This window comes from Bison bison, unplaced genomic scaffold (assembly GCF_000754665.1).
Source record: "Bison bison bison isolate TAMUID 2011002044 unplaced genomic scaffold, Bison_UMD1.0 scf7180017864228, whole genome shotgun sequence".
Classification (NCBI taxonomy): Eukaryota; Metazoa; Chordata; class Mammalia; order Artiodactyla; family Bovidae; genus Bison; species Bison bison.
The window spans coordinates 7,498,760-7,520,178 of NW_011494800.1; the positions used below are offsets into that span (position 1 = coordinate 7,498,760).

Sequence of the window (21,419 nt, forward strand, 5' to 3'; positions counted from 1 at the left end):
ACTATAAAATGTATTCTCTGACCTGAAAGTATGTAATGTAACTTTTCTGTACTTAGGTTTCCTTAGTAAAATACCAACTGTTTGCACCTGTGCTTTCTATACATACATCTTATAGAGACAGGCATAGAGAGAGTCACTCAAGTTCCATGTACATAGGGCGGAAATGTGTGGGGTGCCAACATTCAGCAGAGGCATGTTTGAATTATTAAACTGTTTGAATATTAAAATGAAATACTAAAATATAAATTTCATTGTTTTTATGATATTTTCATATTATTTTCAAGTATTTTATCTGCTAAAGACTGGCATTCAAGAAATTATACCATAAAAAGGACCAACCTTAATGAAAAACAGCATATTACCTTTATATAAATAACATAAATAAAGAGCAATCTGTTGGATACATTTATTCTTTCCTTATTTCTTTGAATGGCTCAGAATGGGGCGGGTGGGTGGGGGTGGGGTGGGGGGAGACTCACCTTTGCCCGCAGGCTGAGGCACTGCAAATCCAGGCAATAAAAAGGGTGCCCCTGTGGTAATACCAGCTGGTTTTAGTTCATTGACACCATATGTTGTTAGGGAAGTTATCAGATTAACCAGATCTTTCAAGGCATCTTTGGATTCTGCCTCTTTTGCTTGTTCCAATCTAGAAAAAGTATGATTTAGCAAATATGTTTTCTCTTGTGTTGTATTTTAAAATTTAATACAGAAAGAAAATTTCTATTTTATATGCAATAAATAAATGTACAGACTACTACAAGAAGTTTCTTCTTATATTTTTTCCTATATAAACACATGATATTTTTATAAAGCTACAAATTTAATTATGAGATATGATGGTGTATTTGAAAGAAATTATGCCAATAGTCAGAACACCTGATAAATGTTGATTCTGCCATTAACAGTATTATTTTAAGTAAATCATTAATCTTTGGTAGAAAGTTTCTTAATATAAAAGAATTAGATTAAATATCTTTTAAGTTCCCTAAGGCTCTAAGGTTATAAGTTTCACTGTTTACAACCAAAAACCTTATTAACCATTTCTTTCCTAAGACGTTTTCTCCATTAATAATTTTAAACAGTGAATTCTAGGGGAAGATTTGTAAGACTGCATCTGCATTTCATTAATTAACTCAAATACTGGCATTAGAGTACATTTAAATACAGTTCTGAGAGTCTAACAATTTTTTAAAACAAACTTAATTCCTTTAAACTTGTCTTTTCTGAATGTGAAAAGTTATGTTTTAATAATAAATATTTTTATACTATACAAAGAATGCTATAACCTGGTTTTTTTCATTAATTAGTGTTATGCACATGCTTCTCCATGTCAGTATAAACTCGTCATAGATATGCTTTTTAATGGCCATGGAGAATCAACCATAGATGTGGAGAGTGGGACAGCTAGTAGCTATCAGAATTCAGGAGCACTAATACACATAAAACTTTGTCTGCATTTAGAATTGTATCTTTAGGATCAATAAACATACGTTGAAATTATTGCAACAAGTTACCAACATTTTTAAGACTCTTGAATTCCTAAAGGACAGCATCAATTAGTAATATTAAATAGTTATTTCATAAACTTTCACATGTCTTCATTTGTAAATTAGGATATATGTGCAAAATTATATTCTTAGGGGTTGCCTACTATTAAGTAACAGCAACTAGGTCACACTGGTGTTAGAACTTAAAAGTTTACAAAACAGTGGTGGTTGACAATAAATCAAACAACTTAAAACTGATTAATGGCCTGGGAACAACTAGCATGAATATCCTCTTCCTAATAAACTTGTAACCAGCTGTTTTTCCAGTATATGCAAGGAACATCTGGGATGAAAAAGAAGGCTAGTAAAACACTTTTAGATTGACTGCTGCTGCTAAGTAGCTTCAGACTACTATGTTTTATACATACATTTTCAGCACCTCATTCATTCTGCAAAATTATTCTTGCTACTAACTGTATTAATAGCTTGATAGCATTGATATTACCATTAAGGAAAACCAAAAATATAATTAAGCACAAAGAGTTTACACTTCAGGAAGATGTTAATTAGTTCGTCCAAACTCTTCTCCCTCAGCTGCTAAGGAAGAGCAGATTTCTTCTTTACATCTAACCACTGAATCCACGTGTGCAACCTACATTTTCCAATTTAACTCTAAATTCACTCTTTGTACTCTCTTGACAGAATAGGAATAAAAAAAAAAAGAAGTGATTAAAGCTAAGAGTATAAAGTATACCTTACATAAGTGATTGGCTGATTTCTGTTTCCCTATAGCCCAAACTACTTTGCTTCCTTTGATGAGAAGACTGAGGAGACAATTAAAATACATTCTTATAATGTGGGGTTTTACCTAAGCAAGAGATCACAAAGGAAATTATATCCTTGCCATATCCGAAAATCATCCAGAAGAGTTTGGGAAACATCACTGGAATCTTTGAGGAAACAAGAAAGCCCAGCAAACATCTCAACAATTTCTAGGGGAGACAGGTCATCTGACTGCTGCATATTCTGAACACACGTAGATAAACATTCTTTTTCTGTAAAAACAAAGAAAATAAAGAACTGAATAAATATATGTGTGTGTTTGTGTATAACTTATGTCAACTGCTTAAGAAAACTTCATTCTTAACTGGTATTTAATGAAACATTAAATTTTAGTATATTTAGAAAATATGGTAAGATAAATGGTACACATTCTGAAAGCAAATACAAGATTCCAATTGACTAGGGAAGCAATACCTCTAAGTAGTAAACAAAGAGTAATACAGGAAGTGTTGAAAATCAGTTGACATTCATAATAGTTTTTACATCATATTTAGAAGTTTTATTATTAAAAAGGATGATTGCCTGCTGCCAAATGATATTTTTGACCTTTATATTAATATAATAAAAAATGGAGAAACATTTAAGAACTCTCTTCTAAGTTAAGAAGAAAAATCTATTTAGTTAAAAGCTCAAATTAGAGTGCATCTAGACAATTAAGATACAGAAATACTTCAGGAAATAAAATTTTCAAATTTTTGTCTGCACTATACATGCACTAGTTTAAAACACAGTTATATCCCATGACTTCTGGGGCTGGAGGCATTTCAAAGAAGACGTTCCCTCTCTTATCTTTAAAAAAAATTTATTTGTCTTAAGAAATCCAGGGTCATATAACAATAAATAAGAAGATTTAACACAGGAACAGAGGTAAGAAACATTTAATGACTGATGGACTTTAGGTAAATGAATAGATGTACTAAAAGCTATTTTGAAAGATTTTCCAATTTGTGTGTGTGTGTGTGTGTGTGTGTGTGTATGTAAGTGGACTATTTGAGATGCTACAATTGTCTGTTTCTCTTATTGACCCATTTTAAGGGATAGTTGACACATATTTATATATATGAGCTAAAAAAAATAGACAATTTCTTTTCAGTGCTGATAAAGAATCTACTTAATTTTATTCATGCCCCATTGGACAGATTATCTGTCTACTTATGAAATATCTTCAGAAAGAGTTTGAACTATAGCATCTCAAAAAATCTCTTTTCATTCAGCAAAAGAGGAAGGAAGAACAGGCAATGAGGCGGAATTTGCATTATTATTATGACATCATTTACTTAAAGGTAAGGTTATTTTAACTCTCCTGGATATCCATTATTGAGAACATGAGGATTTTTTACATTTCAAACGCTTCACAAATAATTTTTTTCTCCTGGAAAATATAGTTCTTCATTTAAAATAGAATCTTTGGAGAAGTGAACAAGAGAAACAAATTCGCCATCGCATGAGGAGAGAAAGGCGGAGAAAATTCAGAGCATCTAGAATGAATACGTTACGAGATATTCACCGTGAATATACTTCACCACGTTGACACTGAGACCGTGACGGGATATGGTCATAAGGACTTCTCCGGCACTCTTCCTCCAAGGCAGATTATAGGGAGGGCACCAAGAGGTTATTGCACTGAATAAAAGCTGGAGATCGTCTTTCTGAGCCAGCTCCTCGGCCGGAGAAACAAAACTGCAGAGTTTCACTAAGATCTAAAGAGCAAAGAAAATGTGTACATAAATGAATGAATGACTGGGGGAAAGGCAGGGGCTAGAAGAGGACTAGATCTGATTATTTACAACTCTGCAAGTTCAGGGTCAGTGTTGAGTGCTATCATTAAAGCCACAATGATGAACGCTCTAAGTTAGGCAACATTAAAAAAGACACCTATAATTTACAAGTGTGTTATGGTAAGACAGTTAACCACCTCTACTTTTATCAGCTTATTTTTTTTTTTAAGTTACATGTTTACCATCTTCACTTCACCATGGTGGGTTGTTTTTTTGGTTTTTTTTTTGGGGGGGGGAGGTACTGTTTTGCCCTACCCTGAAATGGAATAAATCAACAGTAACTTTTAAGGTCAACATTCCAGTTTTAGAATGTTAATTCTTAGTTTGCCATAGGTGAATTGTAATTTTCTTCTCTAAAAAGGACATTTTTAGGGAGACAAGAAAATAACATGTCTTTAAAAGTATTTTCAATTTTTTCCAACTTCTATGCAAGTAGAAGGGGACATTATAATAATACAGTCATCTTAATTCAGAATTATTAATTATGTCTAGTAGCCAAAAATCTGAAGAAGGCGATGGAACCCCACTCCAGTACTCTTGCCTGGAAAATCCCATGGATGGAGGAGCCTGGTAGGCTGCAGTCCATGGGGTCACGAAGAGTCGGATATGACTGAGTGACTTCACTTTCACTTTTCACTTTCCTGCATTGGAGAAGGAAATGGCAACAGTGTTCTTGCCTGGAGAATCCCAGGGACAGGGGAGCCTGGTGGGCTGCCGTCTATGGGGTCGCACAGAGTCGGACACGACTGAAGCGACTTAGCAGCAGTAGCAGCCAAAAATCTTCTAAAGCATGACTCAACACTTCTTAAACTCTGGAATGAAAACTTATTCTTTACCTATGGTTTGGAAAATACACATTGTACAACCATTTATGGCATTAAAGGCCTGCTACTTGGGGAATGAAACTATGGTTTCTGCTCTCCAAAAACCTTTCTTCTTCTAATCTCAATTTGGTGGCAGAAAAAGTTAACTTTCCTTCTCTGTGTTATATTTTCTCATCTAAATATTCTATAAATAAATAAAATAAAACCGGAATATTTTAATATCTGGAGGAAACTATTATATAGAAAAAGTATTTGAAGTATCATGTTTCATCTGAGAAAGGTAGGTCTGTCTTTTCCTATTTCCTTCAGAGCAAAATTTTACTCAAATACAAGAATTTCTAATTCATAGCTGACAAATATCAGGGAAAAAAAAGATTAAGAATTCAGTGAACAACAAAATATATATAAACTATTAAGTACAGGCATTTCCCCTTCCCAACAAAAAAAATGCCTAGAGACACTGCTGAATACCAAATTTTTATTAGTACATGTAATATGTGTACCTCTTCCCACATGTATTAAATGTAACAAAAAGGTATATGAAAATAAAGATAACTGCAGCAAAAAAATATATGTATATATTCACACACACACACATATATATACACACTCATAAGAGTCTATTGTTAATTATACTTTTCACTGGTTTTCACATGCCCATATGTGATTAGAGGGACAGATATTTCTCTAATTTATAACATAAAAACAAACCTGAAAATAAAATCTTTTTTTCCAAGTCAAATCCTTGTGCTCAAAAACAAGTTGGATTTAATTCCTTGCTGTTGACCCTTAAGATAACTAATTCTTAATCTTCCCAGTCAAAAGAATTCTTACAGATAATCTAGTATTAACAACCTTTTCATTTTACGCAGGAGAAAACTGAAGAATCTACTCATTCCTCTTCGGCCCCAAAACTAAGCACTTGTATTCGTAGGGATTCTGTTACAATGTCCAGCCAAGTGTGGTAGAGCAGTAATTGGCCACATTAATGCAAATACAAAAAAAAAAAAAAAGCCTACATGAAGCACTACCAACTGCCAAGGTCCCAGGAAACCATCTGTCACAAAATATAAACACAGGGCTTTTATCTATAATAAACACTATGCATTCTGAAAACATTTAATAAGTCTGTGTCCACTGGGTTTTTTAGACAAAATGATGAAAACAATGTCTGGACCGTGATAACAAATGAAAAAAGCTAAGCTGATGCACTGAAGGAACCCTGGACTAGACGGTGGGAGAGCAGGGTTCTGAGCCCTGCTGGGCACCAGGGGTGAAACAGGCATGACTATAAGTTTCCATAAGTGTAAATGAAGCGTTTCATTTAAATTCTCTATTGCATTCTGTTTGGTCTTTAATATTCCTTTAACATCCAATGATTCCAATATGCTAAAATGAATCCTACATTCAGTTCAAAGTCAGCACCCACTGCTTTCAGATATAGAAAAAAATAAAGTTTTAGAAGAAATCTTTGCTAGTTAGTTACCAGCTTCCATTTATTGTCTAAGGTGTTACTTCTTCAGAGACTTTACTGAAACAGGGCTCTAGTCTGATCAGCAAAGACTAACCCACTCTCTTCATCAGCCATGTCTTAAAAAAACTTTAATTCCTAGTTTATTCTTTTATTTCTTCCCATTGCTATTCTCTTCCATTCTAATTGAGAGGTTAGATAAACTTGAGGTCTAATCCCATTTCTGCCATTCCCTCACATTATTATTTCAGAGGAAAACAAGAGCTCTGAAGTCATGGAAGGTCTTGCAAATGATCACAAGATAGGGATGTTAACTGCTAGCACAAAAGTATTTAATAAATCAAGTGTTCCATAAATATTCATTGAATTAGCATTTTATTGATAATCCTATCTTTTCATTTCTAATCTGTCTTACTCTCCCCCTCTCCCTCATCTTCACTGCTGTGTGGGGGCTCAGTTGCACAGATGAGTCTGACTCTTTGCAACCTCATGGAATATATACTACAAGGCTCCTCTCTCCATTGGATTTTCCAGGCAAGAATACTGGAGCAGGTAGCCATTTCCTTCGCAAGGGGATCTCCCCTACCCAGAGACTGAACCCTTGTCTCTTGCAATTGGCAGGAGTATTCTTCACAGTTGAGACACTTGGGAAATCTAGTGGTAAAAGACCCCACCTGCCAAAGCAGAAGACATAAGAGACGTGAGTTTGATCCCTGGGCTGGGAAGAGCCCCTGGAGGAGGGCATGGCAACCCACTCCAGTATTCCTGCCTGGAAAATTCCATGGACGAGGAGCCTGGTGGACTACCGACCGTGGGGCTGCAAAGAGTCGAACACATTGAAGCAATTTAGCACACATAGATCTCAGCAAAGTCGAATCATTCCTGGAGCAACAACCCGAGTGTAACAGGTGCCAGCATCACCTGTCCCCTGCTCTGCTGCACCGGATACAGATCCAGTGTCCTCTCTGTTCTCTCTTCCTGCTCTCATCGATGCTGAAAGTGGTAGAGGCAAGAGCAGAAATCAAACTTATTTATCAGAAAAATAACTTTTTGCATTTCAGGTCTACTATGTCGAAAGCAGAGAAGCACAGCTTTAAGTATTATTTCACTGACTCTTCCCCCAAATCCTTTAGCCAGGTATTATTTTCATTTTAGAGATAAGAAACTGGCATCTTATTTCATAAAATGGGACTCAAACAGGTGTGAGTCTTCTAAATTGAGGCATAAAAACACATAACAATTTAACCCTCTTAATCATTTTTATGGACAGAGTGTTAACTACATGCACACTGTCATGCAAAACACCTGTCGGACGTTTCCCTCCCGCAGAACTCAACCTCTGGAGCCCCTGGAAAACAACTCTCTTTTCTCTCATCTCCCAGCCCCAGGCAACCAACACTCTACTTTTAGCAGTCTGACCTCTTAACTTATAAATAAAATCATGCGGTATTCATCTTTTTATGTCAAACATATATTTTTAAATACCATATTTCCCATGGATAGATTATATTGTAAATGTTTATAGTTTGTTTGTTTTGAAAATTTTCTCCCAAGAATGGATATCAAATGATGACAATATTTCCAGACTAGCTAACAAAGGTTCACTTACTCTGCTAATGCAATTATCAAAAGAAGAGTGACCACAGTGGGAAAGAAGGCTCACAGACAGGGAGCAGAGGGGGGGCCCCCAGCCACTAAAATAAACTGTCTTTTCTAAGTTAAATACTTACTGGCTAAGGGCTTCCTATATTTAGAGAGCAACAAGACAGAATTTCTTGACACGAGAAGGAATATTACCCCCAAATTAATAGCATTGTTAATAAAAGTGTTCCTTGCTTTGTTCATTTTAGAGATGTTTTTACAATATGACAGGTAATCTTAATGATAGAATCTGTTCAGAATAACAAACCTGTGAATCCCTTGCCCAAATATTCCTCAAAAGAAATGGGCAGATTCAAGAAATACGCCAGTTAGATGAAATACAGTCAATTTATAATAAATAGCAAGAAACACTATAGAAAATGGGACAGGCAGAACATCTACTTAAGGAGTGTACCTGTTACACCTGAAATACGGTGGTCTACATGAACAGACACACAGCACCTTTCATACCTGTACAAAAACTTTCTGGAGTAGTCCCCGACGTTCTGCTAGAGGTAGCTCATTCTGTGCACCTCCAACTGCCTCAGGCACATGTGGAAGGTCAAAAAACAGATATAAACATTTAACCAGGGTGGAAGGCACTGACATTGTTGTCATGCAGTCCACGGTTTTCTGGAAAACAAATGGATAAATAAAGTGAGTAGACAGAGAGAGAGACATAACTGTACTATGAAAGTGAAAGTCGCTCAGTTGTGTCTGACTCTTTGCGACCTCACGGACTGTAGCCTGCCAGGCTCCTCTGTCCACAGAATTCTCCAGGCCAGAATCCTGGAGTGGGTTGCCATTCCTTTCTCCAGGCGATCTTCCCCACCTAGGGATCGAAACCTGTTCTCCCACATTGCAGGCGGATTCTTTACCATCTGAGCCACTAGGGAAGCCAATAACTACTTGGTACAGTTAAATAAACTCAAAAATTTTAAGCCAGAAAAGTACACTTCAAAATACCTTTTCAAATGCCGAAAAAATATTTAAAAGACTCCATGAATGACAAATACTCATTTCCTATCTGGAGAAATTTGCTTTAATCAAATATTGAGAACTTTGTTACCTACTAAGGTACCTATTAAGTTGACTATTAAGAGGCAGCATGTTCCTGAGAACATAAGGTCTAAGATTTAGAAAAAAGGAACTTAACCATAAACTTGGGCAAACTAACTTTTGTTAGGCCTCATCTTTCTCTCCTATAAAATCTATATAATGGTATACATCGCTTAGGGTTGATATGAGGTTTATGTAACAAATGCAAAGGCACATTAATGTACTAAACTATGAATTAGTTCCTTTACTACTACTTTTATTTTATTCTCATTGCAGATTCTTAGGTGGGAAGGGCACTTGAAGGGTATACCCATCACTGACACAGAAAATTTGTACATTATTTTCAAAGATTACTAGAGGAAGAAATTTTAGACCTTATGGTGAACATTTCAGTATTGTTAAGAAGTATGTGGGGGAAAAAAGAAGCATGCTATAAAAATTATCAAAATCTTTCCATGGTACAATTTGGAGTAAGTTTTTCCATGGTGGAGATCAACAGGCTCGCATCATGTGTTGATTAGTCTATTCGCCATTTTTTTTTTTTTTAGTCTATTAACTTTTTTATTAAACATTTCCTGAACGCATAGCATACGTCAGTGTTTTAGGAACTTGGTGTGAAATGATGAAGGAATCCTGCCTTTCACAAGGCTGTAGTCTACCAGCAGAAACAAGTTCATCAGTAACTATGATTTACTCTCTTGAGTGTAACAATGGTAGTACATTCAGGCTAATAAAATAAGGGAATAATCAGCAGGGCCAAGAGTGGCATGAAGGATAGGAATTAAAACAAGAGGGGGAAGGTCGCCTGGAAGATACACAGAAGGTAAGGCCATTTTGTACAACATGTTTCAGGAACTGGAGTCCAAAACTGCTGACTCCTGAAAACCCACAACAGTGTCTAATCTTTAATGTGTATTTATTATATAATAGGCTTAAGGCTAAGCACTTTAAATACATGCTCTCACCTGCTTTTCAAGTCAACCTTACAAGATAGATTTTATTACTGCACGAGCCTTCATTTACAAGGAAGGCTCATTACTGACATATCCTGCCCTGGGCTGGGAGCTCGTCAAGTGGTCCCCAAGCCAGTGTATGCTCAATGCCCTCTGCAGGTGGGCACTGGAAACCTAGTGAAGTGCTCCCAACAAAGGAGTAATAGAACCAGATTGCAGAAAATCAGTTGCTGGTAGTACAGACTATAGATTAAAGAGCAGGAAAGCGAGAGTACTTCGGAAACTAATACAGAAAACCCCACAAGACAAATGGGGCCTGAGCCACTGCAGTAGCCGGGCGAGGGGAGCAGCGCGCCTAAGGAATGATCCTGCCCACAGTCTGGCCCGTTTCTACTCACCCACCATCACTTCCCTCCTCCAACACTCCCAAGTCCTCCGCTGTTCTGACCTATCTTTTATTATTTCTAGACACCCCAAGTCTCCACGTGACTCTCAGTTTACACGTCTGTTCACACCTGAAACTTAAGTCCTCATCTTTCCTCATACTTTCACCTGCAAAATTTACAACTCCCGCATTTCCCTTTTTGTACTACTACATACAGCCCCCTGCTGCATTTCATGGTGTTAGCTTCATCTACTTCATCTCTGTCATCTACCTGTTGACTCAGGACCATGTTTCAGTCATCTCTGTAACTCACTGCTGCTAACAAAAAACAGGATGCAAACCAAAATGTCAGCTCAAAATGTTAACACTGAATTTTCTTTCAAAACATCTCTTTTGCCAGTTAGATTATTGCTGGTTGCCCCTTTGTATCAAGTAAAATGACATCACTTTTCATTTCCATCTTATGACAAGACAGATTGAAAGTAAAACTGGATATCCAAACTGGTAACTGGCAACACCTGTAAATTTTTAAGTGATTCTTTTCTCCTGATTCTTTTCTTATGCTTATAAATTGGTCTATCCATGTGTGCACATGTAAGTTAATACACATTTACTGACTTTCTACCATGTTCTAGGTGTTATGGTAGAGCACAGTCCATGCTCACAATTGAGAAAGGAAAACGGAACATCTACAGAAAATATGAATAAAACTTACATATATTCCAATTAAACATTATTATTTTACATGTTATCCTTAGCCCAACCACATTTTGGTACAGTAATGTAGAGTCATGTACAGCTATCATCAATAGCAAGCAGAAGTGGTATTTTGATAGCCATCTGATATGGCCACAGATGCATGAAAACAATGGTCTACTTCAGGACCTTATGAAAGGTTAGTACTCAGGGTGAATAAACACCTCCACGTGTGCAGGACTGAGGGGTTTCCTGGGATATGGGCCTTCTATGCAAAACTAAGGTAAAACTCGGATAGCCTTAGGTAAATCAGGATAAATTGAGTCTTATTCCTTTTCGGCTTTAAAAAACAAATCATAACACAATATTATAAATCAACTGTACTCCAATATAAAATAAACAAAAAACAAAACAAAATCCAGCAAACAAAAAGGGAAACAGGGCATTCCAAAAGAAAAACATTCAAGTGGGCTAGTAATTATTCCAGTGGGCTAGTAATTATTCCGGGCTAGTAACTGGTTTCAGGACATCGTTACCAAGAAATGTGCACTGTTTCTTTCATGGCCTGTCATGCTAGTCTGATCAATGTCACACTTACTTTTGTGATCCATGGGGTATGTGAAAGCCCACTGTAATTTAGACAAAAGTCGTTCTCAAGATTGGTATGAACTTTGATAGGTAATTCTACTCCAGATTTTAGAAGGTTGAATAAACTTCCTTCATCTCCAAAACAGCACAGGTCACAAATCAGGTATTCGAACAGCACATAAATGACTATGTGCCATATGTATCGTGACAGATGCTTAAAGTTGATTTAAAGGGGGGATAAAGCAAACTCCAGAATAAATCAAGTGGGAAGGTAATACATATTATCCTGAAAATAGCTAAGTGACCTTGGATGAATCTCAGATGACTCTTCTGAGCCAAAGTTTCCCTAACACGGGTTACAGAAACTCTGGGCCGGGCCTGGGGAGCCAGAGTTCCTGGGCTCCTTCCATCCAGCTGCAGGGAGTTCATCTCTTTGCCCAGTGTGCTGTATAAACAGAACCACACACTCTAATGACAAAGACAGAAAACACTGTCCTAAGCATTTCCTCATGTGTAAAATGGAAATGTTAACTTCCTTACAGAGATCTTGTGAGAAGCACAGAAAAATGAGCAAGGTGAAAGAGGAGAATACAATGATTATCATAAATTCTTACTTAGATATGATGATAAATTTAATTTGACAAAATCCCAAGAGGATAAAGAGAGATGCTTCAAATATGAAAAGCAAGGTCTCACCTGACCAGAGGATGCTAACAAATTAATTGTTGTCAGAAGCATCCAACCTCTACTGGCTTCTTCACTCTGATTGATTTCCAAGAACTGGACTATGGCCCGACTTGCAGCCTCTATAAAACCAAAGGAAAATCATTAGGTGGAGATAAATCATATGTAAAATATGTTAGAGTAAAGTTTTATTGGTATATGCAGATATTATCGTATAAGTACAGAAAAATAAAAGTCAACTGATACATTTGAAGAAAAACTATGTCACAAACTAGTCAAAAATAGTCATGGAAGAAGGAAAATTTGAGTTAAATTTGCCTGGAAAACAAGTACATGTCTGTCTGGAAACCAGAGGAAGGGAGAGAAGCAGAGATTAGGCATACTGCTTTAAAATCAAAGCGTGGCCAGAGGAATAATCAAGATAAAGACTGTAATAACACAGGGTTCGTTCACATTCTAGAAGAGCATATGCTGAGAATATTGTCTAATATCAATAACAGTGATAGAAAGTACCTATTTTTGAAGGAAGGTAAGCTAAGGGGCTGTCTGTACTTGACTCTTTGGGCAAGAGGGAGTGAATGTAGTTTCCTTAACAAAGTACATGATGAAAGGATTATTTTAAAATGATTAATCTAGAGTGATGTGCATGACAAACTAGAAGGGCAAAGAGATTGATGGGGGAAACAAACTAGGAGGTTCGCTCAGTGAGACAAACAAGGGGTGACCTGATGGGGCAAACAAACTAGGAGGTTCGCTCAGTGAGACAAACAAGGGGTGACCTGAGCAGCTGACATTAGGGGACAGAAACAATGAGGGAGTCATTCATAGAACTGTAGCGTTGGAAGAATCTCTGAAAGTCAATTTAGCTGATTATAATTTTAAGGATAAGAGAAAATGGATAAACCTCAAACCATGCATTTCATTTTATCAGTAGAAAGTTCATTAATTTTCATACTGATATACGAGATGAATTAAAGTCAGAAAATAAATCCAATCTGTTCACTCTAAGCCAACATGCTAAGTTACCAATGTATATTTAACACACGTCATAAAGATGTAGGATACAGAATAAACAGAATTTGGATTAGGACTTCCCTGGTAGCTCAGATGGTAAAGCATCTGCCTACAATGCGGGAGACCTGGGTTCAATCCCTGGGTCGGGAAGATCCCCTGGAGAAGGAAATGGCAACCCACTCTGGTAATCTTACCTGGAAAATCCCATTAACGGACGAGCCTGATAGGCTACAGTCCATGGGGTAGCAAAAAGTCAGACACGACTGAGCAACTTCACTCACTCATAGATTACTTTAGAGGTATTATTTTCTTCCATTTAAGACAATCAAGATAAAAGAGTTTTATTCAATAACGAAATAATATGAGACTTATGTATAAAACTGCGCTCAGCATATTTCATCTTTATATACTCCCATGTGAAAGAACATTTTAAAGGGAAAATTTTTTAGCTACTTATTTGTACTGACTCTTAACTGTATAAGAAGGACTGTTATAAGCATTTGTAGATTAATTCATTTCATCTTTACAAGAACACAGTAAGTTAGTTTCTATTATTATACCCCTTGGTGGAGGTGGTTGTTTAGTTGCTAAGTCATGTCTGACTCTTGCGACCCCACAGATTGGGAACCTATCAGCCTCCTCTGTCCATGGGATTCTCCAGGCAAGAATACTGGAGTGGGTAGCCATTCCTTTCTGCAGGGGATCTTCCCAACCCAAGGATTGAACCCGTGTCACCTGCACTGCGGTAAGATTCTTTAACGACTGAGCTACCCCTTATTGCAACATAAATTGAGAAATGGAGAGGATAAGTAACTTGTCTAGTCAGGGACAGAACCTATATTCAAATCCAGGCTGTCTAGCTTGTAAAAGATAAAGACATTGATAAAAAAATTTTTACTGGAAAAGAGAAGTCAACTGAAGCCTGGCTTACTTCTGATATTCAGTATCTCATAAGTGTTGAAGTTACTGTATTCATGCTCACTAATTTAGTCTCTTGCCCCTCTCTAGAAAATAAAACCATGGGAGTCGACCCTTGGTTGCACTGTTCAGAGCCTGATCCCCTGTATGGAGCGCATTATTGACACTAAGTAGGGGCTCAATAAATACCTGTTAAATGAGTGAATAAACAACCCAGGGAGACCAAAGAAGGACACATGGAATCCAACTTCTCATGAACACTAGGAGGTTTGGATAATTTGGATTTAAAGGGGGAGTAATACATAAAAAGCAGCGTTCAAAGCTGATTAAGTAGAGAAAGAAAAAAACAAAATACCACTGAGAAATCATTTTAGCAATCATGGTTTAAAGTAAAAGTCACTCAGTGGTGTCTGACTCTTTGCAAGCCCATGGAGTATATAGCCCATGGAATTCTCTAGGCCAGAATGCTGGAGTGGGTAGCCTTTCCCTTCTCCAGGGGATCTTCCTGACCCAGGAATCGAATCGGGGTCTCCTGCATTGCAAGTGGATTCTTTACCAACTGAGCTATCAGGGTTTAAGGTAATTGGTAAAAACTAACCTGCAAATTTTTTCCTGCAAGCCTACAATGGACCCAGGCATCTGCTATTACATATAACAGGAGTCTTTCCTTGATAGGAATTAAATGCTCATGTGAGGAGCTTCTTCCCAGTTGGCTAAAATTCTCAATCAAAAGCTGACATGCTATGCTTTCATTTCTTAGGCTTCTTCAAAACCAGGCAACTTTGGTTTTAAATTGTACAATTCTATTTGATAACTCAATACCCTAAAAAAAATACTTGCAGCGTTCAAATTGATTATTTCACAGTTAAACCAATGTAATAGATTTCTAGTTCATTTAAAAAAAAAACAAACACTGATTAACAAACCAACTTGTCAACACTACCTATGTCTTTCACAGACAGAAAAGAGATTTTGAAGAACTAAACCTACATTAAAAAAGGAAGTTATCTTCCTGGTACAGAATCTAGAAACCTATAGACAAGACACAATTTGAGTGACTCTGGATTCCACTTATATTACTTAACACTATTAACAATAAAAGAAGATTGGACAAATGTATTTTCCAATTGGCTGTTGTAAATGATGTCACAATGAACATAGAGGAGCAGATCCTTTTTCAAATTAGTGTTTTCATTTCCTTTGAATGTGTGTGCATACCTGTTCCATCACTCAGTCATGTCCTCTTTGCAATCCCATGGACTGTAGTCTGCCAGGCTCTTCTGACCATGGGATTTCCCTGGCAAGAATACTGGAGTGGGTTGCTATTTCCTTTTTATCAACAATGAATGCCAATGCTTATTTTGAGATACAAAATACCAAAAATGTTTCTTGGTTTGAAACAATTCCATATATCTGATTATTGGCATTTATAAGTGTGTGTGTGGTTTCCTTCATTTTCATTGACGATGAACATTCAGATATTCCTCAAGATACAAAAAGACAATGTATTTACAAAAATGTTGTTATTAAAGATTACAACAGTTCAGTAGATTGCTGAATTGACTGAATGAGATACTAATTAGGAAAATAAACCTTGAAAAGGATCAAGGCATCCATTTAACAATTTTACCATCTTAATAATACCTGCTGTTTTTGAGAAAAAGGTGGTGAGATGAGTTACCTCAACAATAGCATATAATGGTGTTATCTAGTTTTGAATTATAGGAGTGTTCAAAAGCTCTGGGGACTTCCTAGGTGGCTCAATGGTAAAGGGTCCACTTGCCAATGCAGCAAACACTGCAGACGTGGGTTCAATCCCTGGGTTGGGAAGATCCCTGGAGTAGGAAATGGCAACCCACTCCAGTATTCTTGCCTGGAGAATCCCATGGACAGAGAAGCCCGGTGGGCTACAGTCCACGGGGTTACAAACAGTGGGACGCGACTGAGTAGCAACTGAGCACAAAGAAGCCTGGATAGTAGTTGTGGCTGAATGACAGGGTGAGGCTGGAAACTCCTGTTGACAAATAAACTATCTTTACATAACAAATGTATTCAGAAGAACTAATTTGCTCTCACCTATTAATTTCAGTTATTTGTTGTTCAGTCACTGAGTCATGTCCGACTCTTTGCGACCCCATGAACTGCAGAATTTCAGTATATTGCTATTCAAAACAACTTAATGGGATCTCTCAGCTTTTATTTTAAATGAGTCAAGAAGCTCACTGTAAAAGTATGTAATATTTAGTGTTCTCTTTAAAATAACTATGTAGACTAGAAAGTAATTTTAAATTAAACCTCTGTAAACCACAGAATTTCTTAAAATTCTGAAAGAAAAACACTCCTAGTCAAAGAAATGCTATATAACAAACTATGGGGCTTCCCTGTAGCTCAGATGGTAAAGAATCTGCCTGCAATGTAGGAGTCCTGGGTTCGATCTCCAGGTCGGGACGATCCCCTGGAAAGGGAATGGCAACCCACTCCAGTATTCTTGCCTAGAGAATCCCATGGACAGAGGAGCCTGGTGGGCTACAGTCCATGGGGTCACAGAGTTGGACACACTGAATGACTAACACTACTACTACTATCATGAACTACGAATTTCTCTAATTCTTAACAAATGCAAATTTAAATGCTGACTTAAGATTATAAGAATTAATGAAAAGAACATATTAATATTAGCACATCTTGAGAGTTGCCAATTATTTGATTTAAACTTTAGCTTTCATGCTGCATTTCAATGCATATAGTTAAAAATTACAGAAATGGAGTTAATAGAGCTCATTATTAGATTAAGAAAGAATAGAATGCAGTTTTCAAGGAAATATAAGTTCCCAGTCTACACTGAGAAAATACAAGTAAACTCAATCAAACAGCATTCAGAACAAGCGGACACAAAATGTGTTAGTAGTAATACAGTAATTTGTTCCTTTAAAGTCCATTTAAAGCATAGTTATTTTCAAACTTCTGCTTCAGGATGATAATGTGAGGCACATCAATAGTACCATTACACTTCTCTCATTAATAATGTAACCAAGCCCTAAACACCCCTTTCCACCATCCCCCATTCTGGAAAAAAAAAGGAACCCACTTTCACGTTAGTGAGAAAACAGTATTCGAACTCATAGCTTCCATGCATCTTTCCATCTGATAATACGTAACCACATCTTGGGAATGAAATTACCTGAAGGTGTTGTGGCTTTGAAATCCTTGGAGGAGAGCGGGACACACTGTTTTTCTGTTTAAAAAAAAAGGCTAGGTTGTCTACTTTGGGATTCACTACATTATACTAATCATGCCACAAGATGCTGGACAAGGTGCCAACTGAGGTCCGCATCCCTGGCTTCTCTATCACTGGGTTGCTGCCCAGTAGAGATTGCATTACTGGGCGTAACAGTGGCACCTAGCATGCAGCAAAACCCTTAATAATAAGCTGAAGATACTATTTTTACACAGGTGGGAATTTTCTGTTGCAGTGATGTAAATCGACCATGTGATATTAAGCACCTTAAGAATTAAGTAGCTGCATAGGCTGAACTTAACAAATAACTAGAAGAGACAGAGGAAAGTCTTAAGCCATGCCCTGTACACAATATGGCCACAAAAGTATATATTTTTTCAAATTAGATGAGAGTTACTACATATTTTTAACAAAACTACAGGAAGTCAATAATTAAGTCAAAATTAAGAGACCAAGAGAAGAGGACTAATGTATTACAAATCAGCCCATGTACTCATTCTGCATGTTGATCTACCTAAAACTTTTACCTTTTACTAACTTTTGATGGACAGGTCTAAACAACAGAATTGCTGATAAGCATGGTTCCTCCTGATATATCTATAATGCATCTAGGAAGTGATCTGGTAAAAAGACTTGATATGTGAAAGGTGATTAGGTAACAAACAAAATAAGTATTTCACACCAAGTTCAGAGGAGTCCTGGAAAAATAAACTTACTCTGACGCACAAGAAATAGACCCAATCTTCAAAAGAAGAACAGAGGGTTCATTCTACCTGCCTTTTTTTTGGACAAAAATTACGTGCATGTATATCTTAACAAAATTACTTTCAATGAAAACTTCCTAAAAAAGGTTACGTGAGGTATTGAAAGCAGCTGAACTCACAGAGGCAGAAAGTCGAATGGTGTTGCCAAAGGCTGGGATGAGGAAGCAAAGTTGCTGATAAATGTGTATGAAGTCACAGCTACTGAAGATGAAAAAGTTATTGAGACCTGCTGTACAACACTGTATTTACAATTAACTGTATTGTACATGTAAAATTTTGTGAAAAGGGCACATCTCGTGTTATGTGTTTTTACCAATAAAAATCAACTGATCAATCAATCAGAGAACCAGAACAGGATATGCAAGAAGAGAATGATTCAGGATGCACCTAGCACCTCAAAATCTAGAATTTCTTTCCTAGGAAAAGATCAAAAAAATCTCCATGAAAGTACTTTGGATAACAACATTGATCCAACTTCCAATGTTCAAGACTGAAAATGAAAGAAAAGAAGAAAGATTCCAATAGCAAGAGTTCTTATTTCAAGGCTAACTTAGGAGATACTCTAAAACTATGCTTTTCTCTTGTTAGCTGGCTTTTCTAACACTCCTCCAATTTTCAAAGCATGATAGGGAGGGAGAGGGAGCACAGAAATCCTATGGCAAAGTCAGTAAAAAATTTATTGAGCACCTAGATCATGGCACCTGGTCCTATCACTTCATGGCAAGTAGATGGGGAAACAATGGAAACGGCAACAGACTTTATTTTCTTGGGCTCCAAAATCACTGCAGATGGTGACTGCAGCCATGAAATTAATGTGGGAGAGGGAGAGGGTGGGATGATTTGGGAGAATGGCATTGAAATATGTATAATATCATATATGAAACGAGTCGCCAGTCCAGGTTCGATGCACGATACTGGATGCTTGGGGCTGGTGCACTGGGATGATCCAGAGGGATGGTATGGGGAGGGAGGAGGGAGGAGGGTTCAGGATGGGGAACACATGTATACCTGTGGCAGGTTCATTTTGATATATGGCAAAACCAATACAATATTGTAAAGTTAAATAAAATAAAATTTTAAAAAAATACCAAAAATAAAAATAAAATAAAATAAAAGATGCTTGCTCCTTGGAAGAAAAACTATGACAAACCTAGACAGCATATTAAAAAACAGAGACATTATTTTGCCAACAAAGGTCCATCTAGTCAAAGCTATGGTTTTTCCAGTTGTCATGTATGGATGTGAAATTTGGACCACAAGGAAGGCTGAGCGCTAAAGAACTGATGCTTTTGAACTGTGGTGTTGGTGAAGACTCTTGAGAGTCCCTTGGACTGCAAGGAGATCAAACCAGTCAATCCTAAAGGAAATCAATCCTGAATAGTCATTGGAAGGACTGAAGCTGAAGCTCTAATACTCCAGCCACTTGATGCAAAGAGTTGACTCATTGGAAAAGACCCTGATGCTGGCAAAGACTGAATGCAGGAGGAGAAGGGAACAACAGAGGACAAGACGGCTGGATGGCATCACTGACTCAATGAACATGAGTTTGAGCAGGCTCCGGGAGATGGTGATGGACAGGGATGCCTGGTTGCTGCAGTCCATAGTGTCGCAAAGTCGGACACGACTGACCGACTAAACAACAATAAGTCTATGACATGCATTCTTTTAGGTCATAAAGTTGTGAACACAACATACAATAAAGTTAAATAACTAAATAAACATGATACTTTCAGATGATGATGGAAGCTCTAAAGGAAGCATTTAAGATGACTGAGTAACTACCAACTGGTATGGAGACAGAGCACAAAAGATCAATTGAAATAGGGTGATTTGAAAAGGTTTCTCTTCTGGAAGTAAAACTTATAAAACTGCACTGAATCTAACTGATTCTGAATTAATTTCAAAATTAATTTTTAAAGTTAATTTTGAAATTAATTTGAGAGTTTAAAACTAAAAATGACATGCAATTACACAGTATGAAAAAAATTTACCATAAAATACCTGCAAACAAGATGTCACCAGTGGAGGAAGTGGACAAAGCAAGGAAAAAGGGGCTCTACGTACTATTTTGCAACTTCTGGTGAGTTCCAAAGTATTTCAAAATAGAGTTAAAAAAGAAAAAAAGGTTGTGTAACGACTACTGTAATTAACGAGACATTTTCTTGTCCATTTGAGATACTTTTCATTATTTCTAAAAAATAGTCCTACAGATATAAAATTGTAAAGAGATTTAGGAATAACAAATCTCCAATGCAGAAAAATGTTTTTCCACAAACACGCAGATTAAGTATTCCTAAAGACAACAACAGACAAGAGTATAAATAAGCTCTGGAATTTTTTTTTCTAATCTGGAAACATCACACCAGAAAGAAATGGCAATGACTGGAGTCAACATGTGACTAAGAAATTTCCCTTCACACTACCTATTTAAAATAGTCAAAAAGTATACTTCATTATCACTGAAGATTTAACTACTAACAAGCGAGGTCTAAGTTATTTAACTATTTCTGAGCCCTTTGGGGTAATGTCAATATCCAGCTTCCAGTTTCCACTCTTGAAAATATTTCTCCATTGTGCGTCTAGATTTCAAGGAGCCCACATTCACAGTAGGTATGATTTTCTGCGGCTTCAGCCACTGAACAAAACGTTTCATCTCTAGGTAGCTGCTGTGTTCACTGTAAGGAATCCCATATATTGAAATGTTTCCTTTGGTCTGGGGAATAATATCTGCTAGACTAGTTAACTTGTTAGAATGCGTCCAACCTGTCGGTCGAAAAGCCAAAATCTGATTGTATTTCCCACCACATTTCTTCAAGTGATTCTGTAAACCCTGTTTAAAAAAAAAAAACACAAGATATTTATTTAATGGTTGGTGAAGATGGGTAATGTGGAATAAAACAGAATGATTAAAATGCTGCATCGGCACAGTTTTGGGGAGTTTTCAGTTGGTGAGCATTGGAAAACCTAGTGCTGTGTTCCTCACAAGAAAATAAAATAACTGAAAAAAAAACTTTCCCCTTTGCTTAACTGAAGTTGTGTGTGTGTGTGTGTGTGTGTGTGTGTGTGTGTGTGTGTG

At 36.9% G+C, this 21,419-nt stretch overlaps 1 protein-coding gene across 1 annotated transcript in view; it reads right to left on the reverse strand.

The window, feature by feature from the left end:
- Positions 1 to 21,419, reverse strand: part of WDFY3 (WD repeat and FYVE domain containing 3) — a 259,636-nt gene that overhangs the window by 152,858 nt on the left and 85,359 nt on the right. Inside the window, exons 4-8 of the mRNA XM_010845983.1 lie at positions 12,422 to 12,531; positions 8,516 to 8,677; positions 3,838 to 4,030; positions 2,356 to 2,542; positions 480 to 646 (exon numbers count right to left, since the gene is read on the reverse strand). Of these exons, the coding sequence (XP_010844285.1) occupies positions 480 to 646; positions 2,356 to 2,542; positions 3,838 to 4,030; positions 8,516 to 8,677; positions 12,422 to 12,531 (819 nt within the window). The remainder of the gene's footprint in view (positions 1 to 479; positions 647 to 2,355; positions 2,543 to 3,837; positions 4,031 to 8,515; positions 8,678 to 12,421; positions 12,532 to 21,419) is intronic.